The sequence below is a fragment of the Pinus tabuliformis genome, chromosome 7, assembly GCF_031772625.1.
Source record: "Pinus tabuliformis cultivar Carrire ecotype Pingquan chromosome 7, CPIR1, whole genome shotgun sequence".
In the NCBI taxonomy this organism is placed as follows: domain Eukaryota; kingdom Viridiplantae; phylum Streptophyta; class Pinopsida; order Pinales; family Pinaceae; genus Pinus; species Pinus tabuliformis.
The window spans coordinates 1667789649-1667816626 of NC_142293.1; the positions used below are offsets into that span (position 1 = coordinate 1667789649).

The window sequence follows — 26978 nt, forward strand, 5'->3', positions numbered from 1 at the left end:
CTGCATCCGCAGGGACAACTACCACATTATCAACATACTTATTGAGGGCATGCTCATATAGAAGGAAAGTTATTCTAGCCTTCCAAATGGCATAGTCGGAAGCCTCGTCCAACCTATCATGTTCCCTCAAGCCACTGGTTGCCATATCCTCCAGAAAAAATGTCAAACAACTCCCTCTTTCTCCCTACTGTGTAGCTCCTAGGCTGTCTTACGCACTCCCTAATGGAGCTGGTAAGCTGCTGCTCCTCTGCTACTCAACAATTGAGAAATACTGATTTCCTCAGCAAGAAATCACTGAGGAAGTATTCCCTCACTATGCAATCTGCTTCTTCCTTCTGACGACTTTTCTGCCCAGCACTCGGCTTGAAGAAAATTTGTGTCCACCATCTCTCTCATGCCGAGGCTTCAGCGTTGCTTCCTTTGCCCTGGCAAAAATTCGAGCTGGAAGTCCTTCTCTCCGTCGACTCACTCGGAGAGACACTGCCTCGAAAATCTGCCCTCCCGGCTTGGACTGTGCAAACCCTCTGGGGTTTTGAATTGTTGCCTCCTGCAGCTTTTTTGAACTCCCTCTTCTGCTCAGCGCTAGATCTACCGACTCTACTCTTCTTGCTTCACCTGCAACTTTGATACCATATGAAAATTCCTAGATCTAACAATCTCAGGAATCCTACGGCAACCAATTGATTCTATTTCACCTAGTTTGTAATTTAAATTACAAACTTATTTCAAATTTCTTCTTGAAACATTGAAGTAAATTACTAAAGCAACCTACACCAATTAAATATGATTATGAAACATAGAAACTGAGGAAGGAAAATACAAACACATAGGACATAGTTATTTTTGGACAATAGTCCCCGAAAAAACCCAATGCGGGAAAAGCGGTGTAGCAACTCTGAGGGTTTATTATTATTAAGCAATAGCAAATTCTGGATACATCACTGAATACCTTACAGGGTTATTTAGTTACAAAGAGAAATACTAGCAGAAGCTTTGTGAGTTTTACCTCACACAATCACTGAGAAATCTTGGCTAATATAGCCTCAAATTGACTGCCCCCCGACTTTTCTGGCTGCCTCTACCCTGACTTTGCATCAATGCAACATCAAGCTCTCTGGGTGCTGCGTCACTTCTCTCGCTGGTTGATCTGCTGCCCAGGAAATTCCATTTTTGCCTCCCGGTCTCACACCCCGGCTCCCGACGTCTGAAAATCGAATTGCTCTGCAAATTTCAGACTCTTCTCTCTCCCTTTGTGCTACTTCTGCGTGGCCCCTTTTGGCCCTGCATCAAGGCTTCTGGATCACTTACTGCCTCTCTTCACTTACTGCCTCTCTTTGCTGATGTATCTCTGACTAAGAATCTCTCTCTCCAGAAGCTACTATCCCTGCCCCTCAACTGCATGAGATTTCCTCAATCGATTTTTCCTCCTGAGAACTTCTCACTTCAGAAAATTGATTTTCTTAATCTCTCTGTGTGTTTTCCAAATGACCCTCAAGCCCCTTCTTATATCTTCCTGTTGGTCAACCAACGGCCTAGATTAACTCCTAATCAAGGGCTCATATCGTTTTGACTTGATCTCCGTCTTTATCTAAAAGATTCACCCACAATTAGATTAATACCCATTAATATTTTAATTTTCCTAAGTTTAGACTTAGAAACTCCATTAAAAATATTAATTATTTTAATATAATCACCTCTGGGTGGAATTTCCCAAAACGGTTTCTGGGTTCTTTGGAATGCATGTGCCCAAGCCTCCTTGCAAAATTTGAGGCTTAGAGCACATTCGATGCTACCTGAAATCATCACTTTATGTCCTTCAACTTGTTCTTGAAAAAGAGGAATTGATTTGCATTGCTAGCTTTAAACATGCAAATCCATTTGTCATACATCTCCTGATGATCTTCTTGGCTTTGACCTCACCTTTCTTGTACTTTGTCTTAGTGGCAACCAGTGCATTTGAAGGAGGTTAAGCAATTTTTCCTTGCACATAGTCCATAGCATCATGCTCTTCCAAAGTCAAGTCAAGAGACATCTTCCATGCATGATAATCAGACTTATCATTGAGCTTGTCATCATATTTGAAGTAAGATGAGGAGGCCATTTGAATCTTGTCCTCGTCCAACATTTCTCAGTGATTGCTTTTCTCACTCTTGCTTGGGCTTTGCCTTCACCTCACCTCTGATGCCATGTTAATTTTAGATAACAATGGTATGTATGTTTTAGAGCAATTTACCTCAATTTTTCTTATTAGCCCAATATCAATTTACAGATTAACAATCACATTAACATGATAGTAAATGTAGATATAACATAAACAATAAGCAGAAGACAAGCCAAGACAAGAGGACACAATATTGGGCGGATGCCAGGGAAAAACCCCAATGTGGGGAAAACCCTTTGATCAAATCTTCTTATTATTCTTCAAAAGTTCAGCAGAGAGAGAGTACATCATACAAAATTCATTTGCCCAAACACTGTCAAAACAATCCAACCAAACAAGAGTCAACAGGATGCCCTAACCAGAAAGTCAATGTTGGTCAAACAAGCAGAAATCCTCCTCCAAATCAGCTTGGTCAAACCTAGTCAACCCGGTCTTCAGGAACAGCCCAAAACAGTCTTGAAATTATCGGTCAGAGATGGTCAACGCTGCGGTCAAACTTGCTGTAGTCAACGCTTGTCAACAAACCCATAAAATCTTGGTTTCTGTGCCAAGATATGCGGCCTGCCCAAACAGAGATATTCCCACAAAAAACGCAGTCAAATGAAGTCAAACATTGCTCGGTCAATGCTGGTCAAAGCTGGCTACAACTTTGTCAATGCAGGGAACAAAAATCTCAGTCAAATCTTCGCACGTGTGGAGAAGAATTAGGCTGCCCTGTAAGTTGTACAACCCAATCATATGAAGAGAGAGAAAGATGTGTGAGTGATGTGTCCAAATGAGGAAAAGGCCTATCCTATTTATACACAACGTTGAGGGTGAAGAGACACAACTGTTGGGCTTCATGAGCTTACGTTTCACTGGAGCCGACCTTGACAATTTGTCCATAGAAGAAACAAATTCATAATTCCATTTCTGCTTGTCAGAATGAGATGATATTTCGATCAATCTTGCACCTCTCAGAAAGAGGAATCCAATAAAAATATCATCTCCATCATATGAGCTGTCCAAGGTGGAGTTTGGCCGTAGTTTCCAAATTTAACATTTACCCACTTTACCAATAAAAAAAACTGTTGAAAGAATGCTGATTTACAGACCGAATACTGCCTGAAAAATTTTAAAATTTTAACCACGAACTCCTCTCATAAAACCTAGAAAAACTCAGAAAACTTTTGGGCAGATTTTGTGAAAATTTCACTATTGAAATCCTATTGCGGCAACTAGAAATTATTCTTCTAATTGTTAATTAATTTTACAATTTATTTGCTACAACAAATACTAAATAAATCACATTGCAACCTTCATAAGCGTTGGAAACTGTGAAATATTCTAGTGCACACACATAAAAATTTAACACAGTTATTTTTGGACAAATGTCCCCGGAAAAACCCAACCTGGGAAAATTGGTGCGATAGCTGAGGGTTTTGTATTATTATGCAGCAGTGAGAAATTATGAGTACAACTAGATGCTGAATCTGGCTATCCTATAGAGAAAAATACTAACAAAAATATAATGAGGAATTTTTCTCACCCCATAGGCAAATCCAGGTTCTCGCTGCAGCTCCAAGTGAGCTGTCCAAACTGCTTCTGCACAAGCCTGCATCACACTAACGCAGTCCCTTCCTTTTCTTGTTTTGGAATATTTTCCAATTTTTCTCTATGGGTCAGAGATTATGATGTACAGTTTGAGTGGGCCGATGGTTGAGAAAATGGGTTTCCTTCTAAGAGGTCACATGTTCAAATCTTGAAGGGGGTAGAACATTTACACCTCCATAGACTTTAGCAGTCAAATCACTGCACGGAGGGGGTTCCTTGTCCCACAAACAAAGGGGACTCATACATCAATTTGGTGTCTGGCTTGGCCGTGACCTTTAAATAAGATGATTTTTATTATGACTACTACTACTACTTCAACTTTGTATATATTTATGCGAGAACCCCACTCATAAAGAGTTCATGCAGTTTCTTCATTTAAATAAAGTGAGGTTGTGAACATTCATTTATGTTGTCAGCACTATTTTTTTGTTGAAAATCACATTTGCACTTAGTACTTGTTTATAGCTTACTCTTTTGTTTTTCTGCAATTTGAAAGTCTGATGGTCCAAGTGTCATTTTATAAAAGAATGCCAGAATGTTCAGTGAGAACCACTTCCTTTTCTCATGTTAGACCAATAAACATGCAACATCTGCAGTTTCCTGTTAGTCTTCTCTAAATTTATATATTGTGTTCTAGTTCAGTTGTCAGTTTATTAAAGAATGCAGAGATTTCACTGACAGCCACTTTGATCATGTGGTCAACCAGTGAACCTGCAACATTTGCAGTTTCCTGTTAATCATCTCTGAATTATATACCGTGTTTTAGAGTTGATATTTATATTATTCTGAGGTAAGTTGGTCACAAATAGAATCAAATTGAACAAAGAAAATGCAGATGGAAAAGAGATGCTAAAATTACATAAAACACCCTCTCTTTACAAGTCAAGGATCATATCTGTGTATGTAGGCCTGATATCTTCTGTCGTGAAAAAGGTTGGAACTTGAACCTATAGTCTCCATAAAGGAATTGAGTATTTCTTTCTGAACCTATAGTCTTTATAAAGGAACTGAGTATTTCTTCTTGAACCTTTACAGCTATAGATCCCTACCTCTCCATAATACTTTGGACACAGCAATGGAATCTAACTTAGGGGTAACATTCGAACATGCCTATGCTTTCTCTCCTCACATGTTTACAGTTTTGTCAGCAAGTGAGGCACAGAACTTGTGAGTAATTGTGACATTAAACCATTGTCACCAACTTGTGCTATGGCTGTATATTGCTCAATTGTGCAAACTGCTGGTAATGGTTTTGCAGTATAGACACCTTAACTCTTTCAACTTTCAAGTGGGTCTAAAAGTAAATCCATTTTGGACTTCTATTCTATGAAAATGACTTTATGACATGGTTTGCTAAGCAGGGGCCTGTACCGTGTTCATCAATTTAGCAAGGTTGAGATGTTCGTAATATGTCGTCCAGAGGATAGTGATTCGTTTCATGAGGAGCTCATTAGCATTGAAGAATCCCTCTTTTCTTCACTTGGACTACACTTCAAGTGAGACTGTTCTTTTGGGTTTACTTGATATGTTGTATCATAACTTCATCCTTTTCATGTCATATAAATGTTTGTTGTAATTCATGCCACTGCAGGACTCTAGACATGCCTTCTGAAGACCTAGGCGCACCTGCATATCGCAAGTATGATGTGGAGGCATGGATGCCAGGTTTAGGACGGTATGGTGAGGTAAGTCCTTTTCTTGAGTTGGTCAAAAATGGATGTAGCTTGTCGATTTTGACAAGAACTTCATATTACCATTTTAGTGTCTATATAATAATTATGTTGAATTTCTTTTATACAGATATCTAGCTCATCAAACTGTACTGATTACCAAAGTCGTCGACTCAATATTCGATACCGGCCTGCACTTGAAGAATCAAATCCTTCAACAGTTGACAAGCCTAAAAAACGAAAAGGACAACTAAAGTTTGTGCACACATTAAATGCAACAGCTTGTGCTGTGCCTAGAATGATCATATCCATACTTGAAAACTTTCAGCAGAAAGATGGATCAATAATTATTCCAGAAGTATTGCAACCATTTATGGGTGGTGTTAAGGTCATTTCTCCAAAGTCAAAATAATAAAACATGCATTTCACTAAATGGAAAATGTTCAGGGTTATTTTTGAGATTTTAAGGTTTCTTTGAATCTGTGTAACTGAAACTTCCGACTTGGGGTTCATTTTTATATTGGAAATATTTCTGGTATGGAAGCCTGTGGAAACTTTCAGGGAACTTCTGGGAAATGTTTCCTAGAAGTTTCCTACATGGAAATATTTGGAAAATATTTCCTAGACATTTCTTGGCAGATTCAAGTTTGAAAATGCCATTTCTGCTCTTAAGATCAGTCATTTAAAGAAAAATTAGATGTGTTGGCCCCATGGCATAGAAACTAAAAGGGAAGTAATAATCAATAAAACAATGAAGAGAGAGCAGTACAGAAAATGAAAAATTGAGTTCCTACCCATGCATCTATATGTACACTACATATATAAAGATTATCTCCCTACTCAGATATTCATATATAGATATGTTGTATCCCCCTTTTCAAGAAATTTTGAAAGTGCTGCTTTGGAAACCCCATATCGTTTCCAAAACTAATACTGCTTCCCTGCGCTAGGTGATGTAGGTTTGGATCAGTGTGCTAAAACATAACTATCAAATTAGTTAACTATGTGTACAAATATTGGTATGTCATATGACTATGATTGTCATAGGATCATCTTCCATTTTCCTATGTTCGAAACACCCTGCTGTTGTAGCTAGATAATGCATTCATGTTGTGATACATCGACTTGAGGTACTGTACATCTGACTTTGCATCTTTCAGTCCCTTAAAAAAGCCTGTACGGATGTTATAGGCTATAGCAGTATGGAGAAACTATTAAGAACAAGCTTGAAAACTAAAAGTATCAATCCAATTATGTAGCAGATTCTATTTGTCACGTGAAAAGGATTTCCCATATAAAGCGTATTGTTATATCAATATGCTGTCTCACAGACACTAGATTTATCCTTGGGGAATTTGGGGACAGATGTTACCTGAATTTGACCCAACAATCATTTTGATGTTTTTGTTGGGTGTGGCTTTTTTTCTTCTTTAATTTGCTATACCATTGTGAATCGGTAACTCGAAGTAATCTGGATAAGGCCCAAAATCAAACCTAGAGACTTGATCTGGATCTCTTAGCTACCAGAATTAACTAAGATCTTTTACTTCTGTGATGTTGGCATAATTGCATATGAAAGAGCATGAAAAACCATATGTGCATACTTCAAAGAAGAGGAAACATAATGACGACCATCAAATCAAATGACACACACACACACACACATTGATAACGGAGTTCACCCAGTGTGGGTTACATCTCCGGACCTGGTGTCAAGAATGGGGAGGCCGCTTCATTAAATGTTGCAAGATGATGATGAGTACATGGTATATTCCTTGTCATTACAAAGATAAATTCCCTCAACCAGAGTGGCATGTCTCTCCACGAGACGTTCTCCTATAGGAACTCTCACTCATATGGGCCCTCCTTTAGCATGACAAGATAATAAATTCTCACATGACGTGGCATACAAGTATCCTTCAACATAATGGTAACAAGGATCTCAACAACAAAATCATCATCTCAGCAAATCAAAAGAAAGACATGGCATCATTGCATCATATACCTCCACTTTCGGGGATGGCCTGAAATTGCAAAGATCTGCTACAGAAACGAACATCACTATTGAATTCGTGGCACAAAATTGTTTTGAATGACTATAAATCGACCCCTTTTTGACACTGTCAAAATCTGAACCCTTGGGAATCTCGAAGATTCCCCCAAAGATTCTTTCTTAGAGATGGGCAAAAAATTTGCTGCTCGGATGAAAATTCTGAGCACACCACTATGCTCCTTGCAAAATTCTAAGAAAAATGACTATAAAGTCGGCATCATTCTGGCTGTCAAAAATCAGCGTCCAAGGGAATCTTTTAGATTCTTCAAAATTCTGCAAAGATTCTTCACTACTTACTGCCTGAAATTTTGTTTCTCAGAGGGGAAATGGACCACACCATCACGTTCCCTGCGAAATTTTGGTTCGTTTGAGTATAAACTTGGCATGATTATGTCACTGTGAATTTTTGCCCTCTAGGGAATCTTTTAGATTCGTCACTGATTTTGCATGGAATATTCCCCTAGAATATACCTGTCTTGAAAAACTTGCCCCTCCTAGGTACAGTTCCACTCACGGTTTTGCGACTCCTGCTTCCCTCCCCCGACGAATGAAATATTGTGGTTGTTATATAAGAATCTAGGCAGAGCTTTCAACGTTGGGCCACTTGGCAGTTTAAGTGGCCAAGTTTGGCAGGGGAGGTTAGCGGTTCCAACCCTTGTCTGACCATAAATAAAATCCGTTTTAATTTTTTGCGTTAGTGGTTAATGTAATTTGGTTTAAGTGGGTTGATTGATGGAGTGGGGCGGGCCGACCAATCGCTGGGCAGGTTCGATCCCTGCTGGCCCCGGTTTGGTGGTCGGTTACAATTGGCTACCAGCCACAATACACATTGATATGTCGTGGATATGGTTGGTGGGGGTGACAACTCGCAAACCCACATTTTATTTAAATCATATGTTTGACCACGGGGATGGGCGGGTCCATCGGGCCCGACCCACCCCTTTATTAATTTATTTTTTATTTTTTTATATAACAAATTTGGTTAAAAATTTTTGATCGGATTTTAAGGTTCACCAACAAAATTAATGAGGCAACAAATTCGCCCGTTCCAATGGTCTGAATCCATGCGCTGGTGAATGTCAAATTGTTGCCTCGTTAGTCGCTACAATTGGGCCTAGTTTGACCAAAAATTTCACCGCAAATATCTTGAACATACGAACTCAGATTTGAGTGTCGTTCGCATTGTTGGAATCAGGGTGATGAACACTACGATTTGGTCCTAGTTTAGGTGAAATCTGAGAAATTTGTTTTTTGAGCCTTTTCTGAGCCACTTTTGAATTCTGAACATTTCTGGAGCCACCTGGATCACAGATGCTACTATAACACCAAGAGTATATCCAATAGCCCGTAAGCCAGATATACTAGGAATTTATTGTGAAAATTTTAAAACTAAAATTCTATTACTGCAACCACTGATTTATTTTACCTACTTATTATTCTCAATAAGTTATTTACGAAATTCCTTCAACAAATATTAAAATAAATTCTATTGCAGTTATCACACAATTACCCAGAGAAAAAATACATGCACAAGAATCAATTACATTGACACAATTATTTTTGGACAATTGTCCCCCGGGAAAACCGATGTAGCAGACGAGGGCTTTATTAATCTTCAACAGCAATTGCGGCCTGAGACTTTCCCTCTAAGACCATCTGACACTTTCGAGACCCTTCTCCCACTTTTGCGTCACCCCCGCGTCACTCTGATTGACCTAGTGTGGCTCTTACTGGCTCTACGTCCCTCTATGTCAGCCTGCATAGGCTCTGCGTCTCTCTTTCTGCGTTGTCTTCCATTGCCCCTGCATCACCTCCTCCTCGATCACTGCTTGCTGCTGAAGCCCTCCTCTTCCTCCATCGTGCAACTCCCTCTGAAATCGATTTCCTCTTCTTTGAGAATCGAATTTCCTTGAGACACTGAGTATCTGCTGCTGCATCTCCAAATGACCCTCAAGTCTTCTCTTATACTTTTCCTGTTGACGAATTAACGGCTGAGATTAAATCCCTAATCAATGGCTAAGATTAAAACAGACTTGATCCTCGTCTCTTAGAAGCTTCTCATCCTTATCTTCATTAATATCCATTAATATTTTTATTTTCCGAAGTTTAGAATTAGGAACCCATTAAAAATATTAATTATTTTAATAACTCCTCATCTGAATGGAATTTCCCAAAACAATTTCTGGGTCTTGGAGATCTCATGTGCCTTAGACTCTCCTCCAAATTTCAAGGCTAGAGCGCATTCGATGCTACCAAAAATCAACAATCCCTCTTAGCGAGGAATGTGCTCTAGTAACGTTTCACTATAAAAACATCACACTGATCTCCCACATCGGTACTTGTGATGATGCTTGGCTTGTTGCCTCACATCCCCTGCACTGTTGCGTCTTGTATTGCTGCCCATGACACTGCCATTGACACTGCTACTCCTATACTGCAGCTCATTCTCAACCTGCTGCATCATGCTACCCATAGCGCTGCCACTACTAATTATTGCACTGCAACTTCTGATACTTATTGATTATTGAAATGGATTCTTTACCATCCCCATCTTCTCCCTAAAATGAACAAACTTTGTTCTCCCTAGAGCCTTGGTGAGGATGTCTGCCACCTGTTCTCCTGAAGGAGTGTACCTCAACTGCACTGCCCCTCGTTGGACACAGTCTTTGACAAAGTGACACCTGATATCAATGTGTTTCAACCGATCATGAAATATTGGATTCTCAGAGAGCTTGATGCAACTCTGATTATCACACATGATCCTAGTCGCTTCCATCCTTCTCCCAAATAGATTCAAAAGCAATTTCCTAAGCCATATGGCTTCGCATGAAGCTGTGCTAGCTGCCATATATTCTGCTTCAGCTGAGCTCAGAGTCACGAATTTTTGTTTCCTACTGCACTAGGAGGTCATTCTTGATTCAATGTTGAAACAATACTCAGTTGTACTTTTCCGATCTACTGAATTTCCAGCCCAATCTGCGTCATTGAACCCACAAACCCTGATGTCATTGCCTCTGGTGTACAATAGTCCATGCTCAATTGTTCCTTGTATATACATGAGAACATGTTTGGTTGCCGCCCATTGCGCCCTCTTAGGTTCTACCATGAACTCACTGAGGGTGTTGACATCGTAAAAGATGTCTGGCTTGGTATTGACCAGATACATCAGGGACACTATACGTTGCTTGTACAAGGTGGGATCAAAATCTTTATCTTTTGATGCGTCAATCTACTTCTAGTTGGTGATCATTGGAGTAGCCATATGTCTACAGTCCTGCATCCTGAATCTCTTTAGGATTTCTGTAGCATATCTTCCTTGTCCCAGGAAGATCTCACCCTTTTGTTGCCAAACTTTCAACCCCAGAAAATAATGCATTTGTTCGAAGTCCTTCATGTCAAATTTTGTGGCTAGGTTCTTCTTGCAGTCTTTGATGAGCCTGGATGATCTTATCAGGAAGAGATCAACCACATATAAAACTAGGATTAAAGGCTCATTCTTTACGACCAGATAATAGATATTAAGCTCTGTATCACTCTTGACGAACCCCATCTTCTGCAAGTAGCCATCAATTCGATCGTACCATGCCCTAGGTGCCTATTTTAGCCCATACAAGGCTTTCTTTAATTTGCATACATGGAATTTCCTCTCATGTGTTTCAAAACCTTCGGTTGTTCGATGTATACTTCCTCTTCTATTACCCCATTCAAGAATGCCATCTTGACATCCATCTGATGAATTGCCCACCCCATTTGTGCTGCAAGAGATATCACAGTCCTAATAGAAGTATACTTAGCTACTGGGGCGAAGGTTTCTTCATAGTCTATTCCTTTCTTCTGAGCATACCCCTTAGCCATTGTTGTTTGCAGCGTATTTGACCTTGTAGATCCATCTCGAACCTACCATTGATCTGTGCTGAGGCCTAGGTACCACTTCCCAGACATCATTGACCATTATAGAGTTGTATTACTCCACTATAGCATCCACCCATACTTGATGCTGAACGACCTCTTGAAAACTAGAAGGTTCCCCAACCTGAGCTACTAAGGTTTGATATCTGTCTGGCTGTCTTCGCTCCCTTTTACTATTCTTGGGTGCACCAATGAAGTCTTCTACATCCCGTAGAATCTGTCGGAGTTCCCGACTCATTCTTTCACTGGTAGTAGGTACATCTGTCAACTCCTCTTCTTCTTGAGATTCCTCTTGTTCTGAAGCCTTGTCTTCAGGAGGATTTCTGGTATTAGTTTTCGTTGGTTGAAGTGGTTTGACCAACGGCTCGTTTTTCGATTGCTCCTCGAAAGGAATTTCTCGAGATTTTTTGAAAGCCCTATCCTCCATGAACTTTACATCATGCCGAACTACTACCTTCCTACTCCCTGGAAGATAGACTCTATATCCCTTAGCATTCTTGCTATATCCCACAAGATATCCTTTCTCAATAGTTTGATCTAATTTCTTTCTCTTCTCTTTGGGTATACGACAATATGCCAAACTCCCAAATATCCTAAAATGACTGACTTCAAGTGTCTTCCTAGTGAAGACCACCTCCAGAGTGATTTTTCCCAATGTCTAATGAGGAGTCCTATTCTCGACATAAACTGTCGTGCTGCATGCTTCTGCCCATAGGAATTTAGGCATATCTTGATCATACAACTTGCCCTAGTTGCTTCCACAATATGCCTATTTTCCTTTCTGCCACTCCATTATGCTCCAGATTGTAGGGAGCTGTCCACTCTCTTCTGATGCTTTCCTTAGCGCAAAAATTAGTGAAGTCCTTGTCAACATACTCTCTACCATTGTCTGAGCGCAACACTTTTATCTTCTTTCCTATCAGATTCTCCACTAGAGCCTTGAACTTTTTGAATCGACCAAAAACCTCATCCTTGGTTTTTAGAAAATAGATTCAAGTCTTCTTGAAATGGTCATCGATGAAGGTGACGAAGTATTTGACGCCACTAAGAGATTTTGTGGACATCAATCCGCAGATGTCTGACTATATCAATCCTAGCACACTCTTCGCCCTATTGTTACTTTTGGAAAACACAGCTTTGGCATACTTGCCCAGAGCGCACCCTCTGCATACATCATCCTGTCCAGTACTTAGTTCTGGAGCTCATGATATTGTTTTCCTGAGAATTCTCAGAGCCCCATGGTGTAACTGTCCCATCCTCATGTGCCATAGCTCATTCAAGTCTTTGTCTCCATTATTGCCTATTAGTGCCATTGGTGATTCTCGCTGTAATCTGTACAACCTGTTACTTTTGATTTCAATCTGAGCCTTCTTTTTCCAACTTGCGTGTTTGAAATATACTTTCTCCTTAATGAAGAAAACGTCATAGCCCTTGTTCTAAAGTTGATATACGAAAAGTAAGTTCATCCCTAATCTCGGTACATGCAGCACATTGGTTGCCCCAAGTCGCTTTCCTGCTTCGGTTTGAAAAACTATGGTACCTCTTCCTACTGGAGTACACTTTGCCTTATTACCCATGGTGATTTTAAAATTCATTCTTAGTACACTTTGCCTTATTCCCCATGGTGATTTTAAAATTCATTCTTTCTTCCTGATAATCTGAAAACATTCGCATTCCTGTGATATGCCAAGAAGCTTCACTGTCTATACCAAACCTCGAGGAGGCAGAGCTTGCAAGTCAAGTGACTTCTTTTTCCAATCTGGAAGCTAACATCGAATATTCGTCCCTTGTGCATTCTTTTGGAAGTATGCGTGAGTCCCCGTGAGTGGATGCCTCTGCATCATGCTCTTGATCCATAATCAATTTTCCTTTCCTGTTGTCGGATCTCTACTCTGATACCATGTGAAAATTTCTAAACTGAAATTCTATTACTGTAGCAACTGATTTATTTTACCTACTTATTATTCTCAATAAGTTATTTACGAAATTCCTTAAGTAAATATTAAAATAAATTCTACTGCAGTTATCACAACTACCTAGAGAAAAAATACATGCACAAGAATTAATCACATCGACACAGTGATTTTTGGACAATTGTCTCCGGAAAAACCCAATGTGGGAAAATCGATGCAGCAGATGAGGGCTTTATTAATCTTCAACATCAATTGCTTTTGCAAGGAATGATTTTATAGAGAAACTAAAAGAAAACACCCGAGACTTTCCCTTTGAGACCATCTGACACTTTGGAGACCCTGCTCCCACTTCTGCGTCACTCTGATTGACCCAACATGGCTCTGAGTGGGCGTCCCTCTACATCAGCCCGTGGAGGCTCTGCTTCTCTCCTCTGGATTGCGTCTCTCTTTCTGCAATGTATTCCACTGCCCCTATGTCACCTCCTCCTTGATCACTGCTCGCTGCTGAAGCCCTCTTGTTCCTCCACCTTGCAACTCCCTCTGAAATCGTTCTCCTCTTCCTTGAGAATCGAATTTCTTTGAGATACTGAGTATCTGCCAGTGCATCTCCAAGTGACCCTCAAGTTTAGACTTAGGAACCCATTAAAAATATTAATTATTTTAATAAAACCTCATCCGAGATGGAATTTCCCAAAATGATTTCTAGGTCTTGGAGATCTCATGTGCTTTGGCCTCTCCTCCAAATTTCAAGGCTAGAGCACATCCGATGCTACCAAAAATCAACATTTATGACTTAGTAATAGTTGAGACTCTACAAGGAGCCTACTCGTTGAGCCTTATCACAACGGGCCAAAGATGTTCCCCACAGGATTTGAAACTGGGTGGGGGGGATAACATCTAGTTGTGTCAACCACTTAATCGTCCCATGAGGAGACAGGTGTTATGGGCACCAATGAGTTGCAAGTTTATGTAGAAAATGGAGGATGCCTAAATTTAGTTGAAAACTATAACATTTACATCTATGTTTCACAGGGACGTGCAACCCCCAAAAAACCTAATTACTCATTGTTCTGGCGTTTCAGGGACCAAGAAATTCCCAGGGAACTTTATGAATTAATTGGGGATGGTTGGGCCATCCCTATTCCATTCCGGGTGTATCTTGGGATTTTTATGGTTTGGCCCAATATCCCTTGAAAATATTGGAGATGTCAGGTTGTCTCTCAAGCTAGGCAGTGATTACACCATATATATATATATATATATATATATATATATATATATATAAAGTCTAATCTCCTGCCAACACCTTCAATTGATTACATTTCTTTGACATTTGTCGTTTATCATGTATGGACAAAATGTTCAAGGCCAATATAAAGGAGATGAAAGCCCTTGTTGAGGTTTATGATGCTACTCAATGATGGACTACAATTTACAAAGCATGGATTCATTGACTAGGGTTTAGAAAGCATGCATGTGCAAAAATTTTGGCCACTGTGTTTACATGAAATTGCTAAATATTATATTACCTATTATTGGGCATTCTTTGTATGGCATCAAGTCATGCTCTTGTTCAAGTGAACAGAAGGTTAAATTTGGTTAGGCATAAGAAGCTAATAACTCTAGAATATATTTAATAAGATTTAAATTTTATGAATTTAGAGTTTACACTATTAAATTTGACTCATGAATCATGAACTATAAACCACCATGTTCTAATTTTGTAACTTGTAAGAGTTTAAAGTTTTGGACCTTGGGCATGCTTGTTGACTTTCATGATTGGATAATATTATATATGTAGCTATGCCTCATTATACTATGATATTTTTTTTTTTTTTTTTTTTTTTTTTTTTTTTTTTTTTTTTTGTAATTTCATATTTGAAATTTATGTAGTAAATAAGTTCTATTGCAATGTTTCGTCATCTATCTTTGGTAAATTATATATATAGTAAATAAGTTCTATTTCAATGTTTCGTCATCTATCTTTGGTAAATTATATATATATATATATATATATATATATATATATATATATATATATATATATATATATATATATATATATATATTCCATCCCTAATATGTTATCCTCGGAAAAAACCACTTTTTGGACACCCCTTATCCTTACCATCCCTTCATTTTGAAAACAAGTACAATATAGCTTTAAATACATTAGATAGAATTTACATTTTTTTCCTTCGAGATAATTTGGGGGAGCTAACTAGAGTCTAGGACATAGGATAAATATTTCCCTCAAGAATAACAATTATGTTATAATTAAAACATATTACCCTTATAGGATGCATATGTAATACATATTCTCTACCACAAGACATTCTTGCCATTGTGAATATGATTAAACTAATGGATTGGTGATTTAGATAATATTGATAAAACATGTTTTTCTCAATAATTGCATTCGTTTTAATGCCCACATAGTGCATGGTGTTGAGAAATGTCTCATGAGTAAAAACTTGCATAAGTTTTAGTGTGAATGTGCAGGAAGTAGCTTGAGACATTTTGGTGACAACCTTGGAAAGGTGATCACTAATTCTATTTTGTAATTTCATTTGAAAAATAAAAAAATAAAAGCAGAAGTTTTATATTTTGAAGTCAATTAGTTTTAAGAATATAATGAGATGTTTTAGAAGTTCTAAAACATAAGTGACTTAGACTATGATTTAGTAGTCTCACATCCTAAGATTGAGATAGGAGGCAACTAAGTTTGAGAAGATTAGTTACTATGATCGAGTAGATTATTTATTTTATCTCAAAGCATAAATGTGACAAGATAGGAGAGGTCAATCATATACATGAGAAGACAATAAGAGAGCTAGAAGAGGGCATGGCACATTCAAGAAGAAGAATATGAGTAGATTATTGAAGTGACCAACAAGTAGATTAGGTCATACATACCATACCACTGTTGTAATAGTCCTTTAATGTAAAATATCATATTATAATAATCAATTAGATATTAGACATAGACATTAATAATGTCATTTGGACTTTAGGTTATTTGATGTTTTTATGCTTTATTTTACTCTAAGGTGTTTTTTGGTCTACCCCACATTCATAAAGTGGATCGACTCAATTAGCTTGTAGCTCTTTAAAATACAATTTTTTCTTTCTCATTATCAATACAATAATGGTTCTCTTTATGTGTTTTTGTTATCATTATATGGTATCAGAGCCTAGCATTCTCAAAGTTTGTGTTCATCTAATCATTATATGGTATCAAGGCCTAACATTCTTGAAGTTGTATCAAGAGTTTTGGGTCTTTGAAAGACGAGGTTTTCGCTTTTGCAACTTCAATAGTTTTGAGATTGCATCAAGAGTCTTAGGCCTTTGAAATATAATGGTTTCACTCTTGTGATTTTAGTAGTTTCAAAACCATATCAAAAGTCTTGGGCCTTTGAAATACAAGGTTTCTACTCTTGTGACTTCAACAGTTTGGGTCCCATGAAGCCTGTGCGAGTGTGAATACCTAGGGATTGTTGTCGACAGAGACAAATTGAGGGATCACCAACATCACACATCAAAGAGCCAAAGGCTTTTGGCTCATTAGAAGTTAGGTTCAATTCAAGTATTTTCAAACAGATTCAGTGTGTTTTTTCCTATATTGATGCTTAGATTTGCATATTTGAAGAATTGGTTTCCAATCTATTGTTTTTCAATAAATCCAAGTAGAAGATTCAATTTCTCTAGAGTTGTATGAAAGCATTTTTGTACACGATCAATGTGCTTTTCAATTGTCTGAGAATAAATTTGTGGTTGATTCGGTTGCTTTTGAGTATATTTGAAAAAATATTTATATTTTTGAGTAGATTTAACATAAATTTATATTTGTTTCAATGATACTTGGTTGCGACAATAGTTTAGATCTAGTATCAGGGTGTTCTTACTCCAAGGTTGCATATGGAGGGAGGGAAGAACATGTATTTTTTGCTCTATTTGAATATATTATTTCTACATCTTTTATTTGTATCTATGGCCCTTTTACCCAACATCAAACTAGAATACAACTAGAGGTTCTTTAGCAAGAACTACAATTTGTGGAAGCAATGTATGTTGACCATTTTTTAGTACATGTGATATTGTCAGTAATGATACTAGACCAAAATTTTTCGGTAAAGACCATGACAAGTTTGATGAGTGAGAGAAACTAGTAACATTACTATTGTTATTATCCATAATGGATGAAATGTTTCTTGAGGTCTAAATAGGGAAAACTTTAGTAGGGTTTTGAAAGCATTTGAAGGAGTAACATGAGACTTTAGACAAGGTAAGATCCTTCTTATTTAAGAATTTGTTGTTTTTTTATCATAATTGGTGAGAGTGTATTATTATAGAAATATTTGCTCAAGATCTAGGATAACAGAGAACAATTTTCTGCCATCGGTCAGAGGATGGAAGAGGACATGATGTTCATCATGTTGAAAAACTTACCATGTGCTTATGAACACTTTAGTGAGACCTAGAGCATCATTGAACGCTGAGTTGAAATTTGATGAGCTATGCAATACACTTTATAATAAGACAGATAGAAGAAACAATTTAGCGGGAGTAGTGAAATAGTGGGTTTAGAACATGCCTTTACAAGCAATGTCCATGTTAAGGAAAAAGACAAATGGGCTAATATGAAAGGTCAAGGCAGCGATGAAGATGTAACCAAGGCCTTGAAGAATATCACTTGTCCTATTACGACAGAAGAGGTTGTTTGATTAGAAAACCAACCATAGAGGGCCTTAACATAAGGCTCATGTTGTAGAGCATATAAAGGAGTCAACCTACTTTGCATTCATGGCCCGCAAGGAGCAATTCAGGTCATCTGCTTGGTACATTGATTTAGGTGCATCACGACACTTCTCTAATAGACAAGACTTGTTCACATAGTATGTAGCTTGTTCCTCGAAGGATTCAATGATCTTTAGTAGTGAGGCTGAGTACCTGGTGGTTGGAAAAGAGTGTGTAAATTGCCTTTAGAGAGAAAATGCTAGTTTCTATCAACATGTATTATGTGCTAGGTATAGAGCTTAGTCTACTGTATGTGAGTCCGATTATGAGGTACCACCCCCATCTAGATGTCTACTTTAATAATCACAAGTGTTATATAGTGGACTATGTGACCAAAAAGGCCATTTCTCTTTGTGTGAAGGATCATGAATTGTTTAGATTGGTTGACATTGGATAGGTGAAGGAGCATGCATTTAAAACCAAGAGTGCATAAGACATTGCTACACTTTGACATTAGTGTTATATACACCTTGACATGATCAACCTCTCTTAGTTGGCTCGAGAGAATCTAGTAGATGGACTTCTTCATATTCAACAACAAATTTAAGTGTATGTGGAGCTTGTATGCAAGGAAGCAATACAAGGTACCATTTGATGAAGGACATTGAGCTTGGAGGTTGAGGAGACCCCTTCAGTTGGTTCATGTAAACATTTTTTGACCAATGAACATGACATTTATCACTAGTGCCATGAAAATCATTCTTTTTGTTGATAACTAAAATAGGAAGATGTGGGTACAATATTTTTTGAAACTGAAATTTGATGTGTTTAATGAGTTTCAAAAGTTCCAAGCCTTAATAGAAAAATTGTTTGGTGGTTATATTACCACTCTTAGGTTTAACAATGGTAGGGAATTTTGTTCCAAAGTATTCAATAACTTTTGTGCTAAACATGAGATTAAAAGAAAATTCACTACACTCTACACCTTGTAGCAAAATGGAGTGGTTGAAAGGGGGAACCACACAATCACAAAGATGGTTAGGTGTATGTTGCAAAATGTGTGTTCCAAATAGGTTTTGGGCTAAAGTAGTGCTCATAGTGTTACACCCACTAAATAGGATTCCAATGATGGCAACAAAGTAGAAGCCTCTAGAGAAAGCATGGTCTAGAAGGAAGCCCAACATTAGTCATGTTGAGGTCTTGGTTCTACTATCTATGCTAAGATTCTAGATGCGAAGAGAACTAAGATAGACTTGGAGAGTAAGAAATTGACGATCATAAGGTACATTGGTAGTCATAAAGCCTACATATTAGTTGATGTTAAGACCAATTAGATGAGCTCTAGCAGAGGTGTTGTACTTGATAAAGAAACTAGACCTTTCTAGACTGCTTTAGAGATCAAAATCCTAGAATAGTAGCTTGTTGCATCCAAAGATCCAAGTATTATGCTTTAGGAAACTCCATTTTAAAGTGGGGATGATTCTGAGCATGAAGTGATTATGGTGATAACTTCGATAGGGAAGATCCCAATAAAAGACCAAAGTTGTGGCACAACATTATCTGATTAGTTCTACCCATGTAGTACAATTTAGTTGGAAGGTCCATTAGATGTATGTGAAGAGTTCCTTTACCAATAGATATTTGGAAGAAGAGGCCTACACTTATCAACCATAGGGTTTCCAAGGAAGGATAATCTTGTTTGCATACTTAAGAAGGCTCTATATGGCTTGAAGTGGGCACCTTAGACATGTTACATTAAGATTGAAAAATACTTGGATGAACTTGGGTTTCAACAGAGTCCTTTAGACTCCATTATATCTTTAGGAAAATAAGGTATTTCCATACATGACAAACACCTTTAATAATCACTCACATAAACATATCATATATTATAACACTAGTATTTTTACATGGTTAAATCCCTCTATGACGAAAACTATGCAGGACTCCAACCAACATGGCCACTTGAGGAAATTTTATTAATGCAAAAGAGAATTTGTAGAAGAAAGGGCTTTCACAATCGATCATTGGCAATGACCCCCCATGCTCATTAAATAGAGATCATGGGCCAATAAGGTGTTAATCCATGGATCAATAGCCATTAGTATCGAGGAGCATGTGAGCTGTTGGATCACTCTGTGTATACAACATATCGTGACTGTCAGATTACAATGCAACTAATGCATACTAAAGAAATACTCTTTTGCCTAATAGAGACATTAGACCAAGTCAAAGATTTGTGGATCAATAGGCAATAACATCAATTTCAAGAAATCATGTACTATGTTTCCTTCATTGATGATTTATCTCACAAAACTTAGATCTACTTCTTAAAGGCTAACGATGAGGCCTTTAGCAAGTTTTAACAATTCAAAGCTCTAAGTAAAAGCTAGACAGTGAAGAAGGTCAAAGTTTGGAGATTGGGAAATGAGGGTGAGTGTATCACCAAGGAGTTTGAGGGTTTCTACAAGGAGGTAATACTAAAGAGGGATTTGACTATTATGTACAACTTATAGTAGAATAGAGTTGTAGAATGAAAGAATTGATCCACCATAGGGGCATGCAACATAAAAGTATACATCCAAAATTGGTGTCCTCACAAGATCTTGGAGGACAAGACGCCAGAGGAGGTATTCACTAGTATGAAGCTAGAGGTGAGTCAATTCCACATCTTTTGCCATCCAATTTATATTCATGAACTTGTAGAAAGAACAATGTAAACTTTGAAATGTGAACTATAAACTCAAAACGGGAACTCTGGCCAAAAAACCCCGAAAAAACATCAAAAACAGTGCTAAAAACGAAAAGTGTGTATATTGGAATGATGTTTATTTATTTATTTAAATTTTTTTAATTTTTAATTTTTAATATATATATATCTATATATATATATATATATATATATATATATATATATATATATTTTTTTTTTTTTTTCTAGGGTCAATTTTGAACATGTTTTAAAAATGGTAGTGAAAACAAGATTTTCGTGCAAAAATTGTGCAAAAAACACCTTGAAAACGAAAAGTGTTGATACTGAGATGACGATTTTTTTTTTAGGGTCAATTTTCAACATTTTTAAAAAATGCCAGTAAAACCGAATTTTTATGTGCAAAAAAAAACTGTTTATGAAGAAAAAACACGGTGATATTTTTGGTAGAATAACAATTTTCTTTTCTAACTATAAATTCAACATGTTTTAGTAATGACCATAAAGATAAAATAATGAGATCTGAAATACATTAAAATTCTATTAGTTTTCATCCATGTTGTTAAAGATATAATAACATCACACTAAAGATTGCTAAAATTCTAATTGTTTTCAACCATAACATTAAAGATACAAAAAAATTTGAAATTTTTTCAGCCATAAAATTAAAAAACCATGACATTATGAACAAATTACATGACTAAATTAATCAAAATGTCATTATTTGTATATTGAATGAAACATACATTATATCTCTAATTTATTGTTTCATTGTAGATATTATAAACGATAAAAATCATCATAATTAAGACATATAATCCAATAACATAAAAATGATTCAACTTCCGATTTAACACCATATGGAAATAAAAATATTTATTTCAAGATACGATGCAAACATTAGTTATATAAACTGTCTTAGACAATTATTCAAAATCACACATCAGAATTCACATCTTCAGATGAATGACCGGATGCAGACAAAGATGTTCCATATTCTTCTCTTTCATCAACTAGTGCCCCATTTGAGTCCACATGCATGCCCACCATTTTAGGTTTGAAAATTCTTCTAGATCTACGACTGGTTTCAGTAGACTCCCATCTCAACATTATTCCTTTTGGTAACAACCTTTTTAGAATCTCTATCGTCTTGAAGCGAAGAGTTCCTCTCTTTGTTAAATGAAGTCATAAACAAGTATGTCAACATCCTCCAATTTTAAGAGGTCTATGCGGTGGCGATTTATATTTGTACCTTTTCTTTTTCTCTTTCCGCCATTTTTTTTGTCAACTACCATTTTTGGCTTATACACACCATTGAATGGGTGTGTATTTGTGGCAAACCAATGTACTTCAGCACCTGTAACATCCTCATTTTTTGTAAAGACCTCTATAACCATAGCAACCTAGAATTGATAACCATTGGGATCTCCATCTGCTAGCATTGCGATAATTTATCCCTCCTTAATATCACGTACTGAACCCTTGTAAAGGTCTTCCATGGGTTCACGTTGTGCACAAGATCTTCTGGAACCAATATACATCTATCTTTTCTTTGCCTGTGAAGAATTAATAATACCTTGAGATTGTTGCTGTTCAACAATGTTTATTTCCTCATGTTCATTTGACACATTTTGTGGCCAAATAAATGGATTTTTCCAATGTATATCTTCATTTGTTGTCATTGAAATGATATCACTTTGATTATTGAAAAATGACTCCTACCAAACTAGACTCCCACCAAACTAAATCAACAATGTCAAAGTATTCTTATGTATATCTAATACATTTTTTAATTTCTTCTAGGCAATCAAAATAATTTATATCTCTATTCTGTCTGCGTGCATTATGAACTTCACCAACTGATTGTAATAACAATATTTTTGATGCAAATATTGGATGATCTAAAATGAACTTCAAAAATTCCAAACCCGATGGCGGTGCCCATTCTGTAGTAGTTGAATACTTCTTGCTCCATATTAGCGTTTTCCCATTAATTTTTTTGATACGAAATTGATGTTGGAAGCTAATGTCATTAAGTTGTTAAATGCATTTCTCGTCACCATGCGATCCTAGAATAAACCTTCTCATGTCAACAATTTCTTCCAACACATCAAAAGTAGGTTTTAGGATGCATGATTTCTTAATACATTCAATTAATGATGACAAGCTCCCAACTTCCTTCCTCCTCAATGTGACTGAAAAATAACTGAACATCTGATCAATATGGTCATAAGTGTGCCCAACAAGAAGGAAACCAACTTTACCTTCTGAAAAATTCTCAATTCAACAAACATGTGTAGATATCTAAAAACAGCCTGATTTTTGTTTTCACGGCAAGTTTTGTCCAATTGTAGATACAAAACTTTAGGAAGATTACCAGACCAATGAGAAAGCACATCATGAATTATGGTTATTGTCATATTTGCATCATTATGAATATTTGGAGCTGTGAAGTACAACCTTGGCAACATTTTCCCATTGAAGACCATACAACCGACCAAGTGATATTGAATAAAATTTTCCTCTTGTAAATTTTTGGGTGTGCGAACAAAATGTGGTACAAGTGTTTTCTTTTGGTCCATGCCATCAATTATCAAACCCAAATATTTATTCGGATTATCATAACACTTCTTTTGATGCTTGCACAACTTTTTCCTTTCACTTGTTTGTTGTTCGTGATGCTCCTGAAGTTCTTTGACAATTGAATCTACACAACATAAAAGAAAGCCATTAAGAAATATGTTTTCATAGTTGATGACTATACAATTTTAAAAGTTAAAGTTATGAATTCTTACCTCTTTCTGACCCTTCACATTTGTCCCTTTTTTATTTAAGAGAAGCACATGTACTACAAATCCCCATCCTTGTCTTCTTAGGAATACGGACATTATTGAATTATTTCTTCCATACCTTCACAAAATATTGATATGTAATAAACCGACCATGTCCCTCAGAACCTTCTGCATATTCTTTGTATAAGTTGTAGATTTCTCGTCTTGAAAAATTATCTGGAATATGTATTGTCTCTCTATTTGGCATACACTCTCTATGCTTTGAAAAGAAATCTTTCATCCATGACATTGTAGTATTTGATAATGGCTCAAACTATCATTTATCACGTACTTCTAACTAAAATGTGGGATCCTTTTCCAAATTTTCTTAGATTCTCGAGAAACGAAAATTACCCATTGAATGAAACATTTTGAAAGCCTTTCTACAGATAAATAAAGACCCAATATGATAATCATAACCTGACAATGTAGATTGCATGCACCCAACTAAATATGAATTTTGCATGCTTTTATTCATTGACAAATACCTCTTTCTTTTCTCTAATGCAAATTTGAAATCCATATGTTTCAAGCAATCTTTTTGACAACATTCACTTGAAATGAGAGCACTGATAGAACTTCTTCTCGTAAGACATTCTACTCTACCCCTTGTACAACTAGAACATCTTGGATTGATACGAAAAGGTTTGCTTCTACTCCTCGATACAATATTTCTTGGCGACATCTCCATCATTGGATCATCATTTGTATAAGCATTTTCATCATTATTCTGAGGAATGTTATCCACACTATGATCAACTGTGCTTTTCAAACACTGACTTGGAGGATATTTTTCATCTTCCCCTTATTCAGTGCTACTGTCATAGTCCTTAGAATTGGGACTAAATGGAAAATTTGACTCTATGTTTATTGGATATTCTTCCTCATGTGCGTTGTCTGTGCTGCTCTCATAGTCCATAGAATTAGGACTACATCGAAAATGTGACTGTTTACTTACTGAAAATGCTACATCCTGTCCTTTGTCACTGCTACTCTCATAGTCCTTACGATTAGGACTAAGTGCTTCATCTTGTCCTTCGTCACCATTTCTCTCATAGTCCATAGGATTAGGACTAAGAGGACACCATGACACTCCATTCTTTTGAAATTTTTCATCATGCTCTTCATCACTGTTTCTTTCATAGTCCATAGGATTAGGACTAAGTGGACACCGTGGCACTCCATTCTTTTGAAATTCGTCATCATGCTCTTCATTACTTATGCTCTCATAGTCCATAGGATTAGGGCTAAGAGGACACCGTGACACTCCATTCTTTTGAAATTTTTCATCACGCTCTTCATCACTACTGCTCTCATAGTCCATAGGATTAGGACTAAGTGGACAATGTGACACTTCATTCTTTTGAAATTCTTCATCATGTTCTTCATCACTGTTGATTTCATAGTCCATAGGATTAGGACTAAGTGGACACTGCGACACTCTATTTAGTTGAAATTCTTCATCACTACTGCTATCATAGTCCATAGAATTAGGACTAAGAGGACACTATGACACTCCATTTTTTTGAAATTTTTCATCATGCTCTTCATTACTGCTACTTTCATAGTCCATAGGATTAGGATGAAGTGGACACTGTGACACTCCATTCTTTTGAAATTCGTCATCATGCTCTTCATCACTGCTGCTCTCATAGTCCATAGGATTAGGACTAAGAGGACACCGTGATACTCCATTCTTATGAAATTTTTCACCATGCTCTTCATCACTATTGCTCCCATACTCCATAGGATTAGGACTAAGTGGACACTGTGACACTCCATTCTTTTGAAATTCGCCATCATGCTCTTCATCACTGCTACTCTCATAGTCCATAGGATTAGGACTAAGTGGACACCGTGACACTCTATTCTTTTGAAATTCTTCATCATGCTTCTCATCATTGTTGCTCTCATAATCCTTAGTATTAGGACTAAGTGGAAACCGTGACTCTTTATTTATTTGAAATTCTTCATCTCGTCTTTCATTAGTGCTGCTCTCATACTCCTTAGGATTATGATTAAGTGGAAGAATTGACTCTCTATTCATAGTGGAATAATTTCCGTTATATTCATCAATATGAAGAGAGTTGTTACGCGGCGAAGATGTTGATGCTTCACAAAGTGAAACTTCACTATTAGAAGAATCCATCCATTTCAAATAGAAGAGGTTGAATGATACAAATGCAAACTCTCTTAATGATATTATATAACTTAAAGAATGAAATTTTCCCTCCAAAAATTTTGTTTCATGTATTTCCCTCCATTATTTTCTTCAACAATTTATTTAAAAATTTTAACTAATTTTTAATTTTTTTGTTTAATTTTTTTATTTTATTATGAAATAAATCTTTAAATTTAAAATTGTAAACTAAATCTTTTACCTAAATTAATTTAATAGTTAACTATATAATATTTACTAGAAAATTGTATGTTTTTTTATAATTTTTACAATACCTTCTAAAACAAATTAATCCCACATTCACCGTGCTATAAAACAATTCCATAATATTCACTTTATCATAGTTTCCTATATCGCCATAACAAAATTAACATGTTAAATTTTATAAAAACAAATTAATCCCACATTAACCGTACGGTAAAACATTTTCGTAATTTCACTTTTCTAATAAATTTCATTATCAGTATTACTCACATCACATCAAGATTTTCTGAGGTTTGTTAAAAGACTTGGAATGAATTTTTGGAGTAGTTACATTGCTATCAACAACATATTCTTGCATTTGAAAGGTTAGTTAATTTTTCTGCTTTGCAAATTTTAAAATTAAATAAGTTTAATGAAGTTTTTTTTTGGTTTTTTTAATTAAAATTTTTTGTGGGCCAAATTTAACCACTACGTCAGCAACCTCGTTCTGCTGTGGGTTATGGGGAGCTATGAGCTCTCTTCGAATCCCTTCTGCACTGCAGAAATCCTTGAACTCGCCAGAGATGTATTCACCACCATTGTCACTCCTAAGAGCCCACCTTCTTCCCCGACTCCTTCTCGACCAGTGCTTTGAACTCACAGAACTTTGAGTATGTCTCGCTCTTCTTCTGCATGAAGAAGATCGAGCACTTACGAGAGAAATCATCAACAAATATCACATAATACCTGTGTTTTGCTGTCGAAGCTACTGAGAAAGGTCCACACACGTCTGTGTGAATTCTCTCAAGGATCATCGTGGCGCGACTATCCTTCTCGTGAAAGGTGGCTTTCACAAAATTTCCCAAAGTACACCCCTTGCACTAATCTGACTGCGCAAGAGTGCCTTTAGGAAGCCCTGTAGTGATATGCTACAATATCTTCAAGGCTCCATGGTGAAGGTGACCCAATCTCCTGTGCCACAGCTTGCCATCATCCCGGCTCACCAATCCTTCTCCCTTGCATGCCATTGCTACGCATC

The 26978-nt window shown here is 36.8% G+C and overlaps 1 protein-coding gene across 5 annotated transcripts in view; it reads left to right on the top strand.

Annotated features, from left to right (window-relative positions):
* Window positions 1-5889, top strand: part of SRS (Seryl-tRNA synthetase) — a 202935-nt gene extending 197046 nt beyond the window's left edge. For all 5 annotated transcript variants that reach the window (XM_089460241.1, XM_089460239.1, XM_089460240.1 and 2 more), the window contains 3 exons: window positions 5116-5250; window positions 5346-5439; window positions 5555-5889. In XM_089460241.1, coding sequence (XP_089316367.1) covers window positions 5116-5250; window positions 5346-5439; window positions 5555-5836 — 511 coding nt within the window. In that variant the 3' untranslated portion in view covers window positions 5837-5889. The remainder of the gene's footprint in view (window positions 1-5115; window positions 5251-5345; window positions 5440-5554) is intronic.
* Window positions 5890-26978: the final 21089 nt, after the last annotated feature.